Source organism: Lonchura striata, chromosome 4 (genome assembly GCF_046129695.1).
Source record: "Lonchura striata isolate bLonStr1 chromosome 4, bLonStr1.mat, whole genome shotgun sequence".
NCBI classification, from domain to species: domain Eukaryota; kingdom Metazoa; phylum Chordata; class Aves; order Passeriformes; family Estrildidae; genus Lonchura; species Lonchura striata.
The window spans coordinates 44,297,735-44,316,514 of NC_134606.1; the positions used below are offsets into that span (position 1 = coordinate 44,297,735).

Consider the following 18,780-nt stretch of genomic DNA (forward strand, 5'->3'; position numbering starts at 1 on the left):
TTGAAAATAAAAGAGAAACCTCACATATTTTATGCTGTCATAAACCTTTTCCTGGAGGTTTGCTGGCACTGACATTACATCTAATTGCTAATAAGAATTTCTTCTTCAGATGGTAAATGGTACATGTAAAATAGCCCAAGAATCCAGATCTAGCTTGTATTTAAAAATTAGCAGACATTTCAGGTTCTTCTCTTTCAGTGCATGAAATGCCATGCACAGGGACATGGCACCAGAGGGATGCTCAGCTGCAGCAGGTGAGATGTACCACATGCAGCTGTGCAAGGCTCACTTGGGAGGTGTGGGGACAAATGACTATAAGATCACAGCAGTACATCTGTTTTGTCCCATACCACCAATCTAACCTAATCTTATCTCTCTCATTCCTGCTTAAAGAAACAACTTATCTTTTTTTTGTCCCTCCTCTCAGGATAAACTTTTCTGAAGGGCCTGTTCCATGATTAATCTGGGGAACTCCACTCCCATCAGTGAAACAGCAACAATACATACATACATATATATATATATACACACACACAGAGACACGCACATATATATATATATATGTAAACACCTTCTTTATGACCTTGCAAGGGAGTGAGTGACTAGCAACACTGATGGCTCAGAAGTAAATGTGTACTTACAGGGAAAATAGAAAAAGCCTCTCCAAGACTATTTAGCTCTTTCTCCCCAAGTGCAGCTTTATTTCTTGATTGTGTTTACCTTACTTGTAGCTGTGTAGCTATTCAGATTCATGTTTAAATACAAACTGTCTGTTCTATTCACTTAATATGGTTTTAGCAAAGGGTTTGTGTACAGTACTTTGGTAACCAGAGACCTCCTCTTGCAACTGCCATGACTCTCATGACTTGTAGTGGTGGCTAGCATGCCTGGGAGTAGCTGTGGAAGGATATACCTGGACATCCATAAGCTTTGCACACCCTAAGAGTTTCCCCAAGAGACACTCTTCGTTTGTATTACCAAGATAAAGTCAACAGGCAGATAATTGGAGCAGTATTTACTATCTAGCAGTATTTACTCGTGCACTCAAATCTTGCCTTCTCTAACCTTGCAGTAGAGCACGGGTAGTTTTGTCACAGACAAAGTACTGCTGAAACTCCTGTTTCTGAAAGACAGACCACGGTAATTTTCTTTGTGGTAGCAGCACTGCATTTGGAGAGAGTGAATTGCTCACTTGGCTGCCAACTGCAACAGAAAAAGTTGATACGATTCAACTCCCCTGGACATAACAAAGCTGAAGGAACATTCCCCCAAGAACACACTCAGGCTAAATAATCAGAGGGAATACAGCCCTAGGGGTGGGTATTCAGACAAGGAGCTTGCTCTGAGAAATGGCTCTGGGCTGATTCTGTACCTGCTTGACGCATTAACCAACGTCTTCAGGCTGCTGGGGTTACGGATGAGCTTGTCCAACATGCTGACAATTTCGTCAAACTTGGGCCTGCTGTTGCGGTCTTTCTGCCAGCAGTCGAGCATTAGTTGGTAGAGAGCAGCAGGGCAGTCCATGGGACTTGGCAGGCGATAGCCTTCCTCCACGGCTTTAATCACCTACAGGACACAAAACGCAAGGCTTTTCTTCCCCTCATCTTTTTCCCAAATGCAAACTGCCTTTAACGTAGAACTCTAGGATCAGCAATAAGCTCACAAAAAAATCCTGCCACCCCCCAACTCTGCATGTGAGAGGCAAAGTCAGTAAGCCCCTCTATCTTTCATATTTCCTATGTGATTGGTTGAATAACTTTATTTTTAGCCATTGCAGAGTGAATCTAGATAGCCAAGGCACTGCTGCAACCAGGGGGCCATATTGCCTGGTTGCACTTGTTCAAAGCTCAGTTGTGGTCTCTATGTTATATATCAGGAAACTCTGGAGCCTATGCTAAATCCATGAAAAAGAGCCTACGGGGCTTTCTGGCATCTTCTTGGAGTACAGTGATTTTGTTTATTCAGATGTTGGCTTCTTTTTAAATGAAAAGGCATGTGCTAGACCACAAATTTGTATTACAGTAATAAAAGTCTGACTGTATTTCAAAAGAGACTTTGAATGCTAATTGATGGATGGATTCAAGGCAGAGGCAGAACAACCATCTCATATATCATTCAATACTGTCTGAGTCTAGTAGTTTCTTAGTGTGGCCACATTTCTGCCAGGAATTTAAAATGTCAGCCCAAGAGTATGTAAATTAAAACCAGGAGAGTTGTTGCACTGATTTCAAATACAAACCATCTATAGTTTTGTATCTAAAACAAGTGATATGCATGTGTGTTGCCTGTCCTCTTGAAAGACAGAAATTAATAAATGAGGGCAGAATTGAAGAAGGCAACTTGTTTTGCCCAATTTGGGGCAGATCTGTGGCAGGGCTTTAAGCCCAGCAGTTCCCATTTTGAACCATTACAATTTTCAGGAGAATGCAGCTCGTGTTTCAAGCCACAATACTCTGTGTCTGTGCCAAGGGAGTCATGGCAGCCCATCTTCACACCCTCCACTACCAAGATTCCTTAATGAAAAGGTGTTGGAAGCAGATATTTGCTATGACCACATGAAAACCAAGCATGCTTCACTGTCCACTCCAAAGACTACCTTAAATGTCATTCATTCATTCCACAATTTGAAAACATCCTGTGTTGAAAAAGAAGGCTCAGTGATTAGCATGGAAGTTGTTGTCTTGGTCTTTAGTGGCTGGATTAGTAGTACAGGATGAGCTGTGTCAGGCTAGCACTGCATTTCAGAAGACTTCAAAATTCAGCACTGCATGGATTGTTTTTAAATTGTCCTCCATCACAGAGCTTTGTTAAGTGTAAGAGTTGCAGGAATGAGCCAGGCTGACTGAACAGCAGCAGTGGGAACCTCAAACTCTCTGAGGACGTTCATAGCAGAGAAACAGTTAGGTGAGTCTTCACCATCTCCTCCAAAGGTAAAAAGCGTATCAGAAGATCTGGGCCACAACATGTGCAGGCAGCCCTTTTGTGCCCATCTGAGATTTCATCTTTCAGTGGAGCAGTTGCACCACTCTCCACCCAACCTGCACTTGGAAGGCAATCTCTCCTATGGCCTGGCTGTTGCCCCCAGCTCCACCACAGTGTGCTATTTATACTCCCTGTTCTTCACACCATGCTTTTCAGCTGGTCCCTGATTCCAAATTTGCAGCTGCCCTATAAAGAAAAAGCTTCAGTGTGGCACAGCCATGAGAATGTTATTTGCTGGGTCCACGTCTGTATTTATAACAATAATGGGTCATCCTCCAAGTGTAGCAGAAAGAAAATAGTAGCAAGACAGGGAGCAGACCATCTGGCACCAGATCAGAATATCTGAACTATATCTGCAGTGGGGTTATGTGTGCTGGATATTCCTGGCAGTAACAGCACAATCAATAGCGTTAACTCAATTTACAGGATGTCATCCGTCCTGGTGATACAATGTAAATGGAATCAAAATACTGCAAGAAGCTAGGATGCTGAAATATACTCTTGCATCTGAAGGTGCCTTCAGGCATCTAGCAGTAAGAGGAGCAAAAAACCCGAAACAACAAAGACTAAGTCACTTGCAGCCACCACAGTGATTACAAAATAAGAAAATGGGACATTTGCTGCTCCATTCATTGGCATGTACTGCTTTTTAAGACTTTTTAAAAAGGTTTAGAATTTTCACCTAAGCAGGCACTTTTGTCTCTCTTCCTCTTCTGGGCAAGCACGATTCAGTTATGGATGGGGGTGACTGAGCTGGATGTTTAGGAGAGGACAGTTTGTGATAGTCTATTCCAGTAAATCAAAGCAACGCTCAGTGATGTTTCCATAGATTCACCAGTCTAAACACTAAAAATCAACCACCATGATTATTTAGCTTATCAACCTGTGCAACACAGGCCACAATATTCCTTTCAATAATTCCTGCATCACAGCCTTATCTTGTGGTCAAGCCAAAGCATATTTTTAGAGGGCCATCCAGAAACCAGCATGACTTTAAAATGTGATTTGCAGCCTTAAAACCTTTTCTGCCCTGTTGCACTTCACCTCCTTTAAAGCAAGCCATCTGTAACAGGGTGAGAATAATTTTGCCCATCATCAGCTGTGCTTGAAAATGATGTGCTTTAATTACAAGCCATACAACAAGAAGCTCTTGTGCAATAGAGTCCAAAATTTATGTGACCCCTTTTTTCTCTGCACAAAAGCCAGTGCAGTATCTAACACCATGACTCTTCTATCAATACAAGCGGAGGAGGAAAGAAGAGAAGGCCTTCAGGAGCTGAAGGAGGAAGAATTGCATGAGAAATATGCCACAGCACTGAATTAAGTTCCTGTGCCACCACCATCCAGGCACTTACCATCTGCACAAAGGGCAGAGGCAAGTAACAAAGAGGTTACACAAGCAAAGCCTAAGCAGGAAATGATGCTCATGAAGATCTCAGTAGTTCTTTGTTTTCTGCTTTCACTCCAGGTAAGTCTGTGCCCCACAGAACGTAGAGGCATTTGGGCTGTTTGGAACAGTTCTGTAAAGTGTGGATGCTCACAGTGTTATGATTCAGACAAGGGACTCCCCTGGCCACAGATCATTACCTCACTGGCACCAGCCTCAATCTTAGCCTGGCATTTACTGAACAACATCTGTGCTATGCCAGTACATCAGCATTAAAGATAGTTACAGTGCTCAGTGTGAACGAAAAAGCTTGGCTCTCAACTGCTGCATTCTCTGCACAGACTGTGGAAGCAAGTCCCTGTATTTGATTAAGATAAATTCCTGTGTAGGTACATGCTGCTTTACTGAACTTCCTGCAAATGTGACAGCCTCAGCAATGCAGGAGCAGTGGGGCATTCATGCCAAACAGTGCATTCAGGTCTCTGGCAAGAAGCACAGCGTGACCATCTCAAAGGTACCACTCATTTCCACACCTGGACTCAAAGTGAGATGAGACAGCAGCTCAACGTGATAGGCAGTAACATCCACTGATGGCAAAGGCACGCTAACAAAACTCAGGGAGAGCAGAATGCTCAACCAGAGCCCTTGCTGCCAGTGAAATTGAAGAAAATTGCTGGAATAGGAACACTGATCAAAAAAGCAGAAAGGATGAATACCAAGTATTGTGACCAGAGGAAACCCATCCAGCAGTAGGATCTCCACAGGTAGCAGGGCTGTCCCGTTGGTGAATCTGACCTCATGACTAGCTGGCATTCTCAGAGACCTTTGCAAATCTTAGTTCTCAGAGATGTGAAATGGAAGGAGGGACCTAGAAAATCTGTCTACTCCAGGCTTAAATTTTTTTAGCCTTAGACAAGGATAGATATTGATGGTGAGCTCAGGGTAGAATGCAGCCCTGCAGCAGGATCAAAAGATCCTTACCCAGGCTGGGACTGGAGCTGCAGACAGGTGGGAGAGAGTATTCCCAGGCATCTCACTGTTTGGAGATGCTTCAAAGGGTGGCCTCGAGGTCAGAGACTCAAGGGGGCACTGGAACTCAGGAGCAAGGGGACACAACCCAAAGGGTACTGTACAAATAAATGAGCGCTTGTGCAAGCATAAACTTACAAGATGTTCACAAATGGAGCAAAACTGTTCTTTTGAGATTAGCAATGCAAGAACAACCAAGGTGTAACTCTGTGGACTGCTGTCACTAGATCAAATCATCCAGCTTTTCTGCTGGGAAACAAAGCCCTCACCACGACTCTCTTGAGCTTCTGCTTTACGTGGCAGCAAGGGTTTGAACACACAACTGAAATGCTGCCAGTTTATCAGCTCTATCCCCTGGCAGGCCTTTGTCATTAAACAGAGGAGGGACAGGCTCCAGCTCTAACAGCATTAGTGAAGCTCCAGCAGTCTGCTGGGGGGAAGCAGGCTTGCCTCCGTGCAGACACATTTCCCACTGCACACAGCCTGTTCTGGGTTGCTGCAAAAAAAAAGAGCATCAAAGGGAAGGATAATTTCTATCTGGCATGGGGGAGCAAAGCCATTTTTACAGCAGCTCTCTTCCTCTAGCCCCATTCTGCCTCTCTGATAGCAGAATGAGTGCTGAGCCCTCAAAGTCCCATCACGCAGCAGCTCTGGCACGTGCTTACATCTTGGTTTGTCATTTCCCAGTAAGGCCTCTCGCCGTAGGACATCACCTCCCACATCACAATGCCGTAGCTCCAGACGTCGCTAGCAGATGTGAATTTGCGGAAGGCAATCGCTTCAGGCGCTGTCCATCGAATGGGGATCTTCCCTCCCTAAATGGAAAAGAAATGGAGAAAAACCCCAAAAAATAGATTGCAGAGGAGGGCAGAGAACATGTGAAAAAAAGTCAAAATAGCTCTTCTCAGAGCACCAAGGGATGTTATTTTCTCTCTGGAAAGAGACATCGAATTTTAAAGTAAATCTGTTTGACAGCATGGGGCCCCTTTCCACATTATCTCAGCCCATAAGCATTTGTAGGCTGCCTACTAATTGGCTGTCCTGAAGGTTTGTTGTTTGAATGTTGTTAGAATGCTGGGACATGTATAGGATCAACATCTCAATTATATTGCACGGGTTGGTAAGGGAATACAGTTCCTCCATTTCTGAGAGCGAGCGGGGGAGGAACAGACAGTTCTGAAGCTGAGGAAGACTTTGATCTAATGAGGGCTTCATGCAAATTGCTGCGGAAGTAATTCCCTTTCTTTCTTTTTTATTTATTTTTTTTTTAAATGCAGTCCTGGTCCTGCAGAGAGATCTGTGTAGCAGGCACAGAAATCTGTGTGTGCAAAGACCAGCCTGCTTGGCCTCTGCTGTGGGACTCTAAATGATGCCACAGCTGTCAAATGTGCTTTGCTGTTTCCTTTTCTCCTTTCTATCATTTTAGAAATCAAACTTCAGATCAGCTCTGAGAACGGAAAGGGGAGGGAAAGGAGAGTCCGGATTAAGGAATACTTTTCTCATTGGGTTTAAAGAGCTGTCTCTCTTGATTTACACAAAAAAATATTTTGCTGTGAAGTCCCTTCCTCTACATGTTGAGCGAAATATTGGAAGGTCTCCCTGAATGCCCCCTAACAGTGTTTGTTACTGGAAAAAGACAGGATTTGGAATACATTTTCAAAGCAACTTTTTAAAAGTCTGTTCTTCCCATAATTACTTATTCACAAGCTCAGCAGTGCATGCCTTAAGTGAAGGGCCAGATTCTCAGCAGTGCCAATTAGCACCTGGCAGTACATGGGAGCCACAGCAGGGCTGGCCAAGAGCCCTTCAGCCTGCAGGGAAGTGCCAGTCCAGCTGTGCACTGAGTCCCATCACCGGGCCATGACTGACAAAAGCTGAAAGGCCTTTCCAAGATGTCCACAGGAACAAGGAACATGACTCAAGACAGCTCCCACCAGCCACATAACAATACCCTTGGAACAACACAGTAATAAAACATGCCCAAGGAGGCCAATCACTGCCATTAATATTGGAGGCTCTCTCCAAGTGTGTGCTGTTGAAGATGGGTCCTTCCCATCCCCTCTCTCCAGTGCCAGTGCCAAGTGTGCAGAGCAGGGGCAGAGCACTGATGTTGGAAAAAAGCTCTTTCTTGGATTGGGAGAAATTACTCTCAGCCAGGTAATGCTGAGGGCAATGTGCATTATTTACAATGGGCATTCATTACACACTTAACAATGTTTTAAAAGGGTCAAATTGTTCAGAAGACCATGGCTTACATCACAGGATGAGTACTTGAGCAAAACAATTGTTCCTTCTTCCCTTTGGTATTCCCACCAAAGAGGACAGAGTAGAGCTTGGAAGCATGGCAACTTTGCCAAGTTTGCTATTTGACTTGTGTACTCAACTTCATTTATTAAGCTCTGTGTTATTTGGCCATCCCCAGTATAAATTAAAGGCATCTGCAAAATTAATCTGGTGACAATTAACTGTTATCACCTGATCTAACCCTCTTGTGCAGTTTAGAGGCTATGGATTCATAGAAACTCTTTGCTAGAGAGCCTGAACACCAAAACGTGGCGAGAAATACATTTCTCTTGAGCTCAATCAAGTTTGGTATCCCCATAACTGACCCTGGTTGTGTACGCTGCTTCGGGGTCATCTTCCAGGACTCTGGAGAGGCCAAAGTCTGACACCTTGCAGACCAAGTTGCTGTTGATCAGAATATTCCTGGCGGCCAGATCTCTGTGCACGTAACCCATGTCAGACAGGTACTTCATTCCTGAGGCGATGCCTCGTAGCATCCCGACCAGCTGGATGACAGTGAACTGCCCATCATTCTTCTGCAAAAGGAAGGAGACTTTTGATGAGTTGAGAGCCTCTGCACCCTCAGCATTGTGTGTGCATGAATAAAAATGCAAAGGCAAGTCTCCCAGGAAGGAAACCAGGAAAATTAATAATTCATTACTTTCATGCTCTGACCATGAAGCTTTGCTAAGTTTCACTGTTTAGATTAAGATCTCTAGAGACAAAGCTAAGGAAATGTAGTTCTTTTAACTTGAGATCAAGGAGCTAGCTGCATCTACTGGTGACCGATAGAGAGACTGTGACTGGAGTGAACACATATATAAGGTGTATAAGGGCATCAGTCTGGGCTGTTTCTCAGTCAGGCAACTGAATGGCACCAAGTTGCATGGAAATCCTACCTTTAGGGGTTCATGAACACCTGAGGGGGTAGGGGCTCTTCCCCATGCTGCCACATTGCATTTCTAACCACTTCCCTCACTCTTGCTCCTCTAGCATTACATTTCATGGAAAACCTCTGACAAGTCTGGTGTTTGCTATTCTGCAGTATGGGTCTGCTCCTGAGCCACACCACATTTTGCAGGCTAAGTTAATACCTTCCACTGCCTTCTAAAATAATGTAATATCCTCCAATTTATTATTGCCTCTTTCTATCACTGCATGCCCCAGGTCCTTCAGGATGCTGTGTAAACGCAAATCAAAGAGACAACTGAGCTACTCCTGCCTCTGGACAGCACCAACACCCAGAAAACATTTTCATTGACAGTAACCATCTACAAAGAACTCAAACCTTAACCAAGTCCCCAGGTCCCCCTGGAAAAAGGATCTAAGTAATACCTTTAAAAATGTATCCAGAGAGCCATTCTCCATGTATTCAGTCACTATCATTACTGGTTTGCCTAAAATAAAAAAGTGCATGAGTTTTGTTAGGAATTTATCTAAAAACTACAAGCAATAAAAAAGTCTTTTAATAGCGTCTCTGCATCTGGATATACAGCCATGCAACAGTAAATCTACACCAAGACACCACTGTCCCAGCAGGATGACAAGAGTTGTTCCCAGAATATATAGAGAAGTAGGGAAATTGAGGAGGAGGGGATGAAAAACTAATACCATATTGTGGGTGGGGTACCAAGCCCCAGACTGTTTAGATGATTATTGAGAAGAATGTTGCAAGCTGAACCTAGGCAGCCTTGTTCTTGTCTCCACCAACAAGCTGAAAGCTTGCAGAGGCCAAACTGGACACAGCAAAGTCTTTGGACCTTCCCTCAAGCTTCAACACCCTGAAGTAACAACAGGAGCCCAACAAGAGCAACAAGGATGATCTGAAGCTTGGGCTTGGTAGCCACCAAAACTCAGACTAGGAAAGAATGGGATTGCATTCTTTGAAATTCAAGTAATTCCATGTGACTACCCTTGTAAACACATTGGAAGTAAGAGAAGGAATATTTACACTGCAGAACAAAAGCTCATTAAGTGTGGAATGAGTGCAAACGGAAATCAAAGTAAAAGTTCTTAACAAAAGACCTGCTGTCCTATTGTTGACAGGAATAATAATGTTTTTCCAAATCTGTTTGATTAATTTTCATGCCCGAGTCATTTTAATGGTAATTATATATAGTTTTTGCTCAGTTTTTAAATTTAATTTCTCGCTAGCTTGCCACAATGGCATAGCAATAATTAATGTGGTGTGCTCCAGTCCTTGTAAATTCAATGAAATCTTATAAGAACATGTAAATTATTTTTTATTTAAATCAATTTCCATTAGCTAGCACAAAGCACAGACAAAAGAGGAGCTGTCAGTTATTTGTAAAGTGCATTATAAATGTCTTTTATAGAAATGATCAACGAGAGCTGCCATGTGTCATAACATGCACATGAAGGTAAATACTAAAAATCAGCATATGTCCTACTCTTTAGATAGATCTTAATCTTCCCATTTTTGATTTCCTTAACTATTTTGCCTAATTTACTGCTTAATTATGTACGTAACACAGGTAAATGTGAACTTGTCAATCAAAATACTTATTGCTGTGCAAACATTGCCTTTGCAGCATGAAGGACCTGTGCTGCTTCAATTCTTTTACTCTCACAGCTGTTGCCTAAGCTTGAAACTCGCCCAAAATATTACTTTTGATATGAGAAATGCACTTTGGGACCATGAAAAATATTGCTGAATCCCAAATTAAAGGTGGGCCCCACCTTTAAGGATGACAGCCATCTGTCTATACACAGCATGGACTGAACATAGCAGGGAGCAGAGATCTCAGGGGCCATTGCTGTTGGATGGCAAACATATCAGTGGCTTTACAGGGAAGAAAACTCCAGGGATATTTCAAATGTTAATTTTTTTTTTTTGTTTTGTTTTTAAAAGCGAAACACCCAACTGTAGCATGGAGTCTGTTATCTCTGATACTTCAAGGCAGTGTTGCAGTCTTGTTATGCCACCACCCTGGGGGAACTCCTCCAGACTCCTGCCTTTGGATACCATCAGAGAAAAAACAGTAAGATTTCTGGCACTTACATTTCATTATCTGACTTCTGCAGGTTGGCAGCAATCATAGAATAAATTAACCCCATCTCCAAGAGCATGGAAATAAGGACACAAATAGATAACTTTCAACAAAGCAAATTAAAAGTAAACATCAGCCCTTCCAAAGTGCTGGGCTGATTCTCTGTGTCATCAGGGCTTCCTTCTGCTGACATTACATGGTCATAAAATATATGTGGATGGCACTCATGTCAGTGATGTACACATTTGAACAGTGCAACCAAATGGGATGCAAATGAAAACTGTCACTACCTTTGTAAAGCAGAAAATAGCAAAGGGTTTGTCTGCAAGAGGACAGTGAACATGATTAGCCCAAATTAACTAAGGTGTGCATTTGAACTATACTAGTTAAATACAATGATATTCTCATTAAGAATTAAAAATGGCCTAATTCAATTTAACCTAATTTACTTCCTAAGTAAATTGTGATGCAGCAACGACATTTTACCCTAAAGATCTGATTCTACAAAAGGCCAATGAGTGAGATACTGAAGAGTAAAAGAAGTTAAATACCTAGAGATTCATAGAAGTCCTTTTGGTCCATGTAAAAGAAAAGGAAAAACCTATAAAGATGTTACAGATGTCTGCTGAAAAAAAATTTTGAGTGCAGTAAACAAATATTTACTGAGCTAATGAGAAACTCTGGGTGCCTACTGAATCCAAACTCCAGTTGCTCCAAGTCCAATTTAGAAGCATATTTCCACAGATTTCAGAACAGACAAACACTTTATATAAAGGTAGCTTGCTGGGGAGGCACATTCTCACTAAAAGTGGAATTTCCAACCATCCCCTGAGGCCCCAGAAGCCAGAAGGACTCAGGCCAATGCCAGTAGCAGCTTTCATGGACGTATCATCATCACTTGCTGCCTGCCCAACATTCCACATCCCTGCAGGGCTAGAAATTTGAGCTCTTACATAGGGTGTCCTTGAGAGATTTTGGTATTTATTAAAATTTTGGGAGAAATCAATTTTGATTATTTTTTCCTTAGAAGTTTCAGGAAATGCAATTTCAAGGAAAAATGCAAGAAAAGGCTGTTGATTACAAAACAGCATTGATTTTGTGGAGATGACAAGGACACACAGCTGGAGCCTCTGTACCTTCTCTACTGCAGCTCTGAAAAAGAAGTGATGTTGGAGACACTTTCTCTGTGGAATGACAAATGGAACTGAGAGCAGCACATGGCCCCGAATGTCACCATCGGAACAGCAGCAGCTAAGCAAGTTCTGACATTGCCAAACATAAAGGTAAGAGGGCAGACAGCCATTCACACCTGTGAGGCTGGTGCTTCTACACTTAAAATACGTCTTAAAGAAGTAGTTATTTATTTTAGAATTTAGAATTAGTTAGCAAAATAATCCTTGATGCCAATAATGTAGATCCTCCAAGGCTCTAAAATGGACGAGTAACAACTCTACACATTCTCCATGGGCTCAGCACAGCACCAACAGCCTTGTGCTGGGCACATTTGGACCTGCTGTCCCTTTCCCTGCCCTTATCTTTAGTGCATACTGTAATTTGGAGAAGAACTGGGCTGGAAAAATTACAGGTTGTTTTGCTAACTGAGCAGTCAGACCTCAGTAACTCTCGTGCTGGGATGCCCTCAATCCCCATATGCCAGCACCATGGGCAACTATTATCAGGGACATCTCTAGGAGATCTCAGAGGGAGCTTGTTTTAATTGTGGTTTTATACATTCTTGACATCTTCACCTACAGTTCTTCTTCCCTGCTTCTGGAAAGGAAAACTGTTTTTGGAGAAATGATGAAAAGTGTATTCAGAACAGGCATCACTTAAGTCTTTCTCCCTTAACCAACTCTTCCAACAGCCAGAGTTCACAGTGAGCAGTCCAGAATAAGTTGTACCTACTTTTTGTGACTACACCTTCCAGGTGGATGATGTTGGGGTGGTCAAACTGCCCCATGATGCTTGCTTCTCCCAAGAAATCTCTTCTCTGTTTCTCTGTGTAGCCCACCTTCAGGGTTTTGATAGCCACTGGAAACTCACGCTTTCCCTGCAGCTTCAGCCTCCCACTGCAGACTTCTCCAAATTCACCTGCAGAAGAAAATGAGGAAGAACTGGATCACACCACATCGAGGGAGCAGAGGAGGTACCTGTATCTACAGGATGCAGCACAGCCTTGGCTGATGAAAAGCACAAAGGGCTGCCCTGCATTCGCAGATATGGACTGCTGAACATTGCAGTGATGACTATCTCAAACAGCTACTGTACCACAAGCCAAATAATTAATAAGCACAAGAAAACTTTGAGTAAAAGTGTAACTTTCCCCAGTTACTTAAAGAGGTATGCTTTATAGTTCACTGGGCTTTTTTTCTCATTTAATAGTTTTGTCTACTATAAGAAAGAGTCTGTCATATCCTACACCACTGTCCTCTGTGGATAGCTGTAAAACTCAAACCACTTGCTTCTTAACCTTCCTTTGGTAAGTTACATAGATGGAAAGCTGTCAGCCTTTCACAGTAACATTTACTTTTATACAGTATAAACTCTTTACAATTTTATTACTACCTTCCCCAAAAAGTAACCTAAATGGATTTTTTTCTGGTGAACACTAAATTACATCCAAATCCACAGTTCCAGAGGATAGAAAATACTCCTAAGGTTGGACACAAGTCTAAACAAACAGCTTTATTGGAAACAAAATGGGAACTTCTTCTTCTAACCAAAGAAGTTTAAAGCTTTGGACTTTAGCTTGTACTTTCCTAATGTCACAGGTGATCTCTTATTTTTAATTTTTCATCAAGACTGACAATGTTGGGAGATAAGAAGGCTCAAACGGTAAAGAGAATATGAAACTTAAGTGATGATTTTCCCTTAGCATACATTGAAATAGCTCAGCTGACCATTTGTGACCATTTTCTGGACCATTTCCTGGAATTTTCTGAATTTTCAATTCAGCTCCTGAATTTCAAAATCACAGACAATGACAGGTCCTGTCCCAAGCTTCAGCTGGAACATGCTCACTTTCACTTGCAGGGCACCTAACAGTTCAAATATTTCATGGCCCTTCCCAGATCTCTCGTGTTAAGAAAGCCAATCCTTTCTTGTTGCAAAGGGTCATGAAATGCATCTCCATACCAGCTCCGATAACTCTTTCAATGGTTATGCACGAAGCTTCAATTTCCTTAGCAAACTCGTGGACAGCTTGATTAGGGTCCTCATAGGTGTGGGGGTCAACATAGGTCCTCACTCCAGGCAGCTTAACTGCAAACACAAATTAAGTACATTTAATGGCACATGACATCACGGAAAATGGGCATTACACACTCCTGTCCCCTGCACTCTGCTCTGCTGGAAATTTATTTCTATGGTGAAAATGAGTACCATTCTTGAAAAATTACATTTAATTTATATCTGACATATGTGCAACTTCGGCATATTTAGAAAAGCATTAAGAGTGCTCAGCTGGAATGATGTGCAGCTAAATGTCCCTTTTGGTGCTGAGTTGGTACAGCATCTGGTAGAAGAGAATTCCCTTCTGGAACTAGAGAGGGTACATCAGGAGGAAAAGTACGAATAGCAAAGTGTTGCAGGAGTAACTTGCAAAGCAAGCTGGATGGATGGGGGTTGATGGAGAGCTGAAATAAATTATGCCCTACCAGTCGCACATCAGCTAATCAATCGCCCATGTTATTTCAGATGGAGTTACTGAGATTTAAAAGAACTGCATATTTGCAGTACAAACCCTGTGGGTTGTATCAGTATAAATATAATCAATAGTGGGCTTTTTCTCCAGGACTTGAGAGGGGAAAAAGTATTTTCATTATCCATATTATAAGTTTGTTTTGACAATTATTAAGGCTACTCACATGAAGAATTGCTCATCAGTCTAATGAGACAGCTACATTACACTGTGGCTCTTAATTGATTTGCTTCCTGCTGCCTTCATTACATAGCACTAATGGAAATCTGACTTTCACTCACAATGTATTTGCCTTTTCCACCCCAAAAGGCACCTCAACTGTTACCCATTTCCAGATCCCACAGCTCTTGATGAAGGAAGGACTGATAGCAACCATGAGATTTACTTTCTAGCATCACTACAGAGGGGTTTTCTATACAAGGGCATTAACACAACATTTCTGAAAGCTTCCTAGGTGCAGGAAATAGGTGTTATTCCTCACACCTCTGCAGAGGCATCCAAGCTGAAGAGCAGAAGTGGGCTTGGTCGTCACAGTTGCTGGGGTGAAGCAAAGGTTTCGAACAGGTATTTTGGCTAATGCATCCAGACCATAAAAATGTTGCTATGTGCTGAGCAGAAAAAATTAATAACATCTTGGTTCACACAGCAAAGACAGAGGAACAAACCAAAATGGCTCACTAGAATGATCTGGTGCAAACATACAGGTGTGAATAGCTCAGCACATATAAGGACTGATCAAATCTTCAGCTCCCTGTAGGACTTGCAGCAGGGGCAGGTGGGGAACTACTGCACAAACAGTTCTTTTGTGAATTACCAGCAAAAGCAGATTTTTTTTTTTTTTTTTTTTTCAGAAATCTACCTCTCAGTTGAATTTCTCATTACCACAGAAAGCCAAAACCACATATATACATTTGCTCTTTACTCACTGTGGCCATTATGAAAATGCATCTTTTCTTCTTCTGGATCTTGCTTAGCCTTGCTATAGCCACATCGCCTGGGGAAAAAAAAGTGACAACAGAAGAGTATTTTTGTCTTTGGTAAGACAGAACCCCATTCTTTACTTTGAATCATACAGTGCAAAAAAACCCAGAGCAGTGATGAACCCAACCTCTCTAGCGGCTCTATTGCTGCTGTCCCAGTTTTAGCTCATCAGACTGGTTGCAATTTTCCTAACGGGATTCAGGGCCCATGAATTTTCAATTGGACTAGTGTTTCCAAATCCCACAGATGCTTCTAAAAAACTCCACTCTAACTGACATTTAATGCAGCTATTTTTAAGAAGAAAAGAAAACGGGAACAGGAAGGACAATGGAAGGGAATGGGATGAAACATTAGAATTGTAGAAACAAAATCTCCTGGACTGCAGAGCTTTTGCAGGCACTGTGTTGTATGTCTTGCATGCCCCCTTTCATCCACTGTGCATTTGGACAGAAGTTTAAATTATGGTATTTTAGAAAATGGCCTTGTGTAAACATTAACATCTTATATACATGCAAAATAATGGCTTAAAATGAAGCAAAACCAAACCTGTTGCCTCACTGCCTTCAGGTGCCTCCTACATATTGTTGGCTCTGCACAGCATTTCATGCACATCTCCTGTCTTTCCACAGGGGAGCTGCCATTCATGGAATCTCCTCTGCCCAGCAGAAAAAAGATGGAAGAAGGCAAGCTGCCTGACCTATCCTGCTCCCACATTAGTGCAAGGACAGTTCTGAATACTACCATGGAGTTGCAACTACAGTCGTATGGAAGTTGTATCTCCCGCAGGGAATCTCCTGTTAGTTTTTGGTTGCTCTTCCCTGACTTTTCATTCTTCTCATTGGTTTGCTAGGTGATAGTTTTGTATTAATTGTCTGATTTGGTGGCACTTCTGAGATCTGCTTCACTTAGAAAACCACATGGAAGCCCCAGGACAATTGCAGTGGCAAGAAAAATTGCTAATACACACACACATTTCAAAATACAGGATGACTTATGTAGGATACACATATATATGCCTGTCTTTCCAAGGACCTGATAACACAACTGGATACAGGAACTGGATCATCCTATAGAAAACTGCATGAACATGAGACTGAAGGACACTGCTTGGTAGAACGAAAAACCTGGAGCAGACACCTGCAAGCAAGCCAGCATGCAGTGGAATCACTAGCTGGCACACCTCAAAGAAAGCCTCAGGCCACTAAGAAGCCACTTAAAGCTGAGAAACCTCTCTTCCATTGCTTCCATGATTTTTGAGCTACGGGCATGTGAGCACTCCAGCATCACTCACAGCAAGGAGAAGCATATGATTAGCAGGAACAAAACTGCAATTAGGAGGAGGCAGTCACAGGCATCTGCATGAAACATGCCCTCAGCATGAAGTCCTATTACAGGGAACTGCTGTCTGCCCAGATGCAAGGGGCCAAGCAGCTTTAGGCTATAGGATTCTGGCACTGGTGAAATGATCACAATTACAGACAAAAGCCTGGACACGATGAGACCCCACCACTGAGCTGGACTCAGCAGACCTGGATGCTGGACAGCTGAGGAGGGGAAAAGCAACATGAACTTCTGGGGTTATTCCAGGGAAGAGGAAGCTTACCTTGGGGGACAAAGGAGACCTGTGCTACAGGGAGAGGAAGGAAAAAAGAGACTGCAAAGGTTGTGCAAGCACAGGGGAACGGATCAAGAAGACAAGGGAAGGTTGGCAGGCAGTCTGGGAATGCAGGCAGGGAGATAAAGAGGTTGCATTTGATAAACAGCCAGGCTATACATGCAAGGCATGATTTCAGCAGCAGCAACCAAGCTGAGACCATAACACTTTGAATGCAAACCCCATAAGAACAGCACTGAGGTGCCCAGAGACATGGCTCAGTTATCTGCATGTTGGTGCTCATTGCCTTGCTCTAAAAGCAACAGCGCCATTTCCTGAGATGGGGTCCTGCATGATTAATTCAAAACCTTAGCACCAGGTGTACATGGAGACCCTGGGAGTAAAGGTCATTTCAAAGCATATTCTGGTGTTCACAAACCCTTGGGGAGAACGGATTCTTCTTTTTCATCATATGACCTCCCCTTTATCTAAATAGAGAGATGAGTCTCAGTATCAAGTCTCACTTCTGGCAACCCCATTTTCTTCTGCTGCAAGTTGCCAAAGTTACATCAGCTTTCTGCAAGCTCATTTTTCTGGATGGAGACATGTGACTCAGTTTGCCTTTTACAAATACACAAGTATGTAAATTCATCCTTCTCCAAAAGCATGTATCCAATACTTCTTCTGTTTTGACATTTGGAGCAAATGCCCTTATCTCTTCCTCAGCTTTGGAGCACTTTGCCTGTAAAAATGCTCTTCTATAATTACCCTTTCTACAACCTGCATCTCCTGATTCCTTGACCATAAATACAGAGGAGACAGAGAGACACCATCCCCTGCATAGAGTAATCCAAGTACACCTTGCTGCACAACAGTCCATGTTTTACTGCCCAGGGACACACTCCAAGTGCCAACGCAAACCAGTTGGCTGCAGCTGGCCCTTTCTCTCGAGCTGGGAAACACATTCAGCAGCACACCACATTAGCATACAAAATCACACTCTGGGATGCCTGAAGCATCGTTAAAACAAGCCTTGACAAGACACATCAAAGTGAAATGGCAGCTAGTGGACTGTGACTGTCAAGCAACAGTTGGGTGTCACTAATAAAGCTTGCTGCAAAACCTGCTATCACTTGTGCCCTTCACATGCTTTCTCAAAGTACCCAGAGTTTGGCTGACTGGGGCCAAACTGTGCTTCTTCCATTCTTGACCTTCAGATGCTTTAAATAACACACACAAGCAATTTTTTCTCCTTTCTTTCCCAACTAAATTGCATTAAAATAATGTAATTTTGAGTTAACAGTCCAGAGTCACTTTGTGAATCTTGCTGGCAGATCAAAGTATCTAAATATTGCAGCTTTGCAATATATTTTGGGAGAAAAAAAAAAAAAAAGCTCACAATTGCTTGTGAAATAATCCATTTCTGCATGTGTATTTGCTCTTAATATTTATTGGCTAAGCTGTGAGTCAAGAGCTCTGATAGAAGACTCATTCTCTAGTTTATTATCACTGTACAAACCATAGATTTCCTATATCTTTTCTGTATCAAGCAGAGCAAAATCATAAAGATCCTGACACTCGCTTCATCTCCCACTGAGCAGGAGACACTCAGCCAAAGAGTTAACATAATTCAGCAGCACACCTGAATCTCAATTCATTTACTCCTGTTGTGGGTTTGTCCCAGTTTCTCTATGTGGAAAGCAGATGCCTTCCTTGCACAGCTCTGTGTTTTTCAATAAAAGTATCACAGGTAAAAAGAAAAGTGATACTTTAAATATTCTTAAGGCATCATGTCTTATTTAAAAACTACTTG

At 42.5% G+C, this 18,780-nt stretch overlaps 1 protein-coding gene across 14 annotated transcripts in view; it reads right to left on the reverse strand.

Moving 5' to 3' along the window:
- The window catches only part of EPHA5 (EPH receptor A5), a 193,491-nt gene that overhangs the window by 12,881 nt on the left and 161,830 nt on the right, over positions 1–18,780 (reverse strand). For all 14 annotated transcript variants that reach the window (XM_021532611.2, XM_077782944.1, XM_077782945.1 and 11 more), the window contains 7 exons: positions 15,319–15,386; positions 13,828–13,953; positions 12,598–12,783; positions 9,017–9,078; positions 8,008–8,217; positions 6,064–6,213; positions 1,373–1,566 (listed from right to left, as the gene is read on the reverse strand). In XM_021532611.2, coding sequence (XP_021388286.1) covers positions 1,373–1,566; positions 6,064–6,213; positions 8,008–8,217; positions 9,017–9,078; positions 12,598–12,783; positions 13,828–13,953; positions 15,319–15,386 — 996 coding nt within the window. The remainder of the gene's footprint in view (positions 1–1,372; positions 1,567–6,063; positions 6,214–8,007; positions 8,218–9,016; positions 9,079–12,597; positions 12,784–13,827; positions 13,954–15,318; positions 15,387–18,780) is intronic.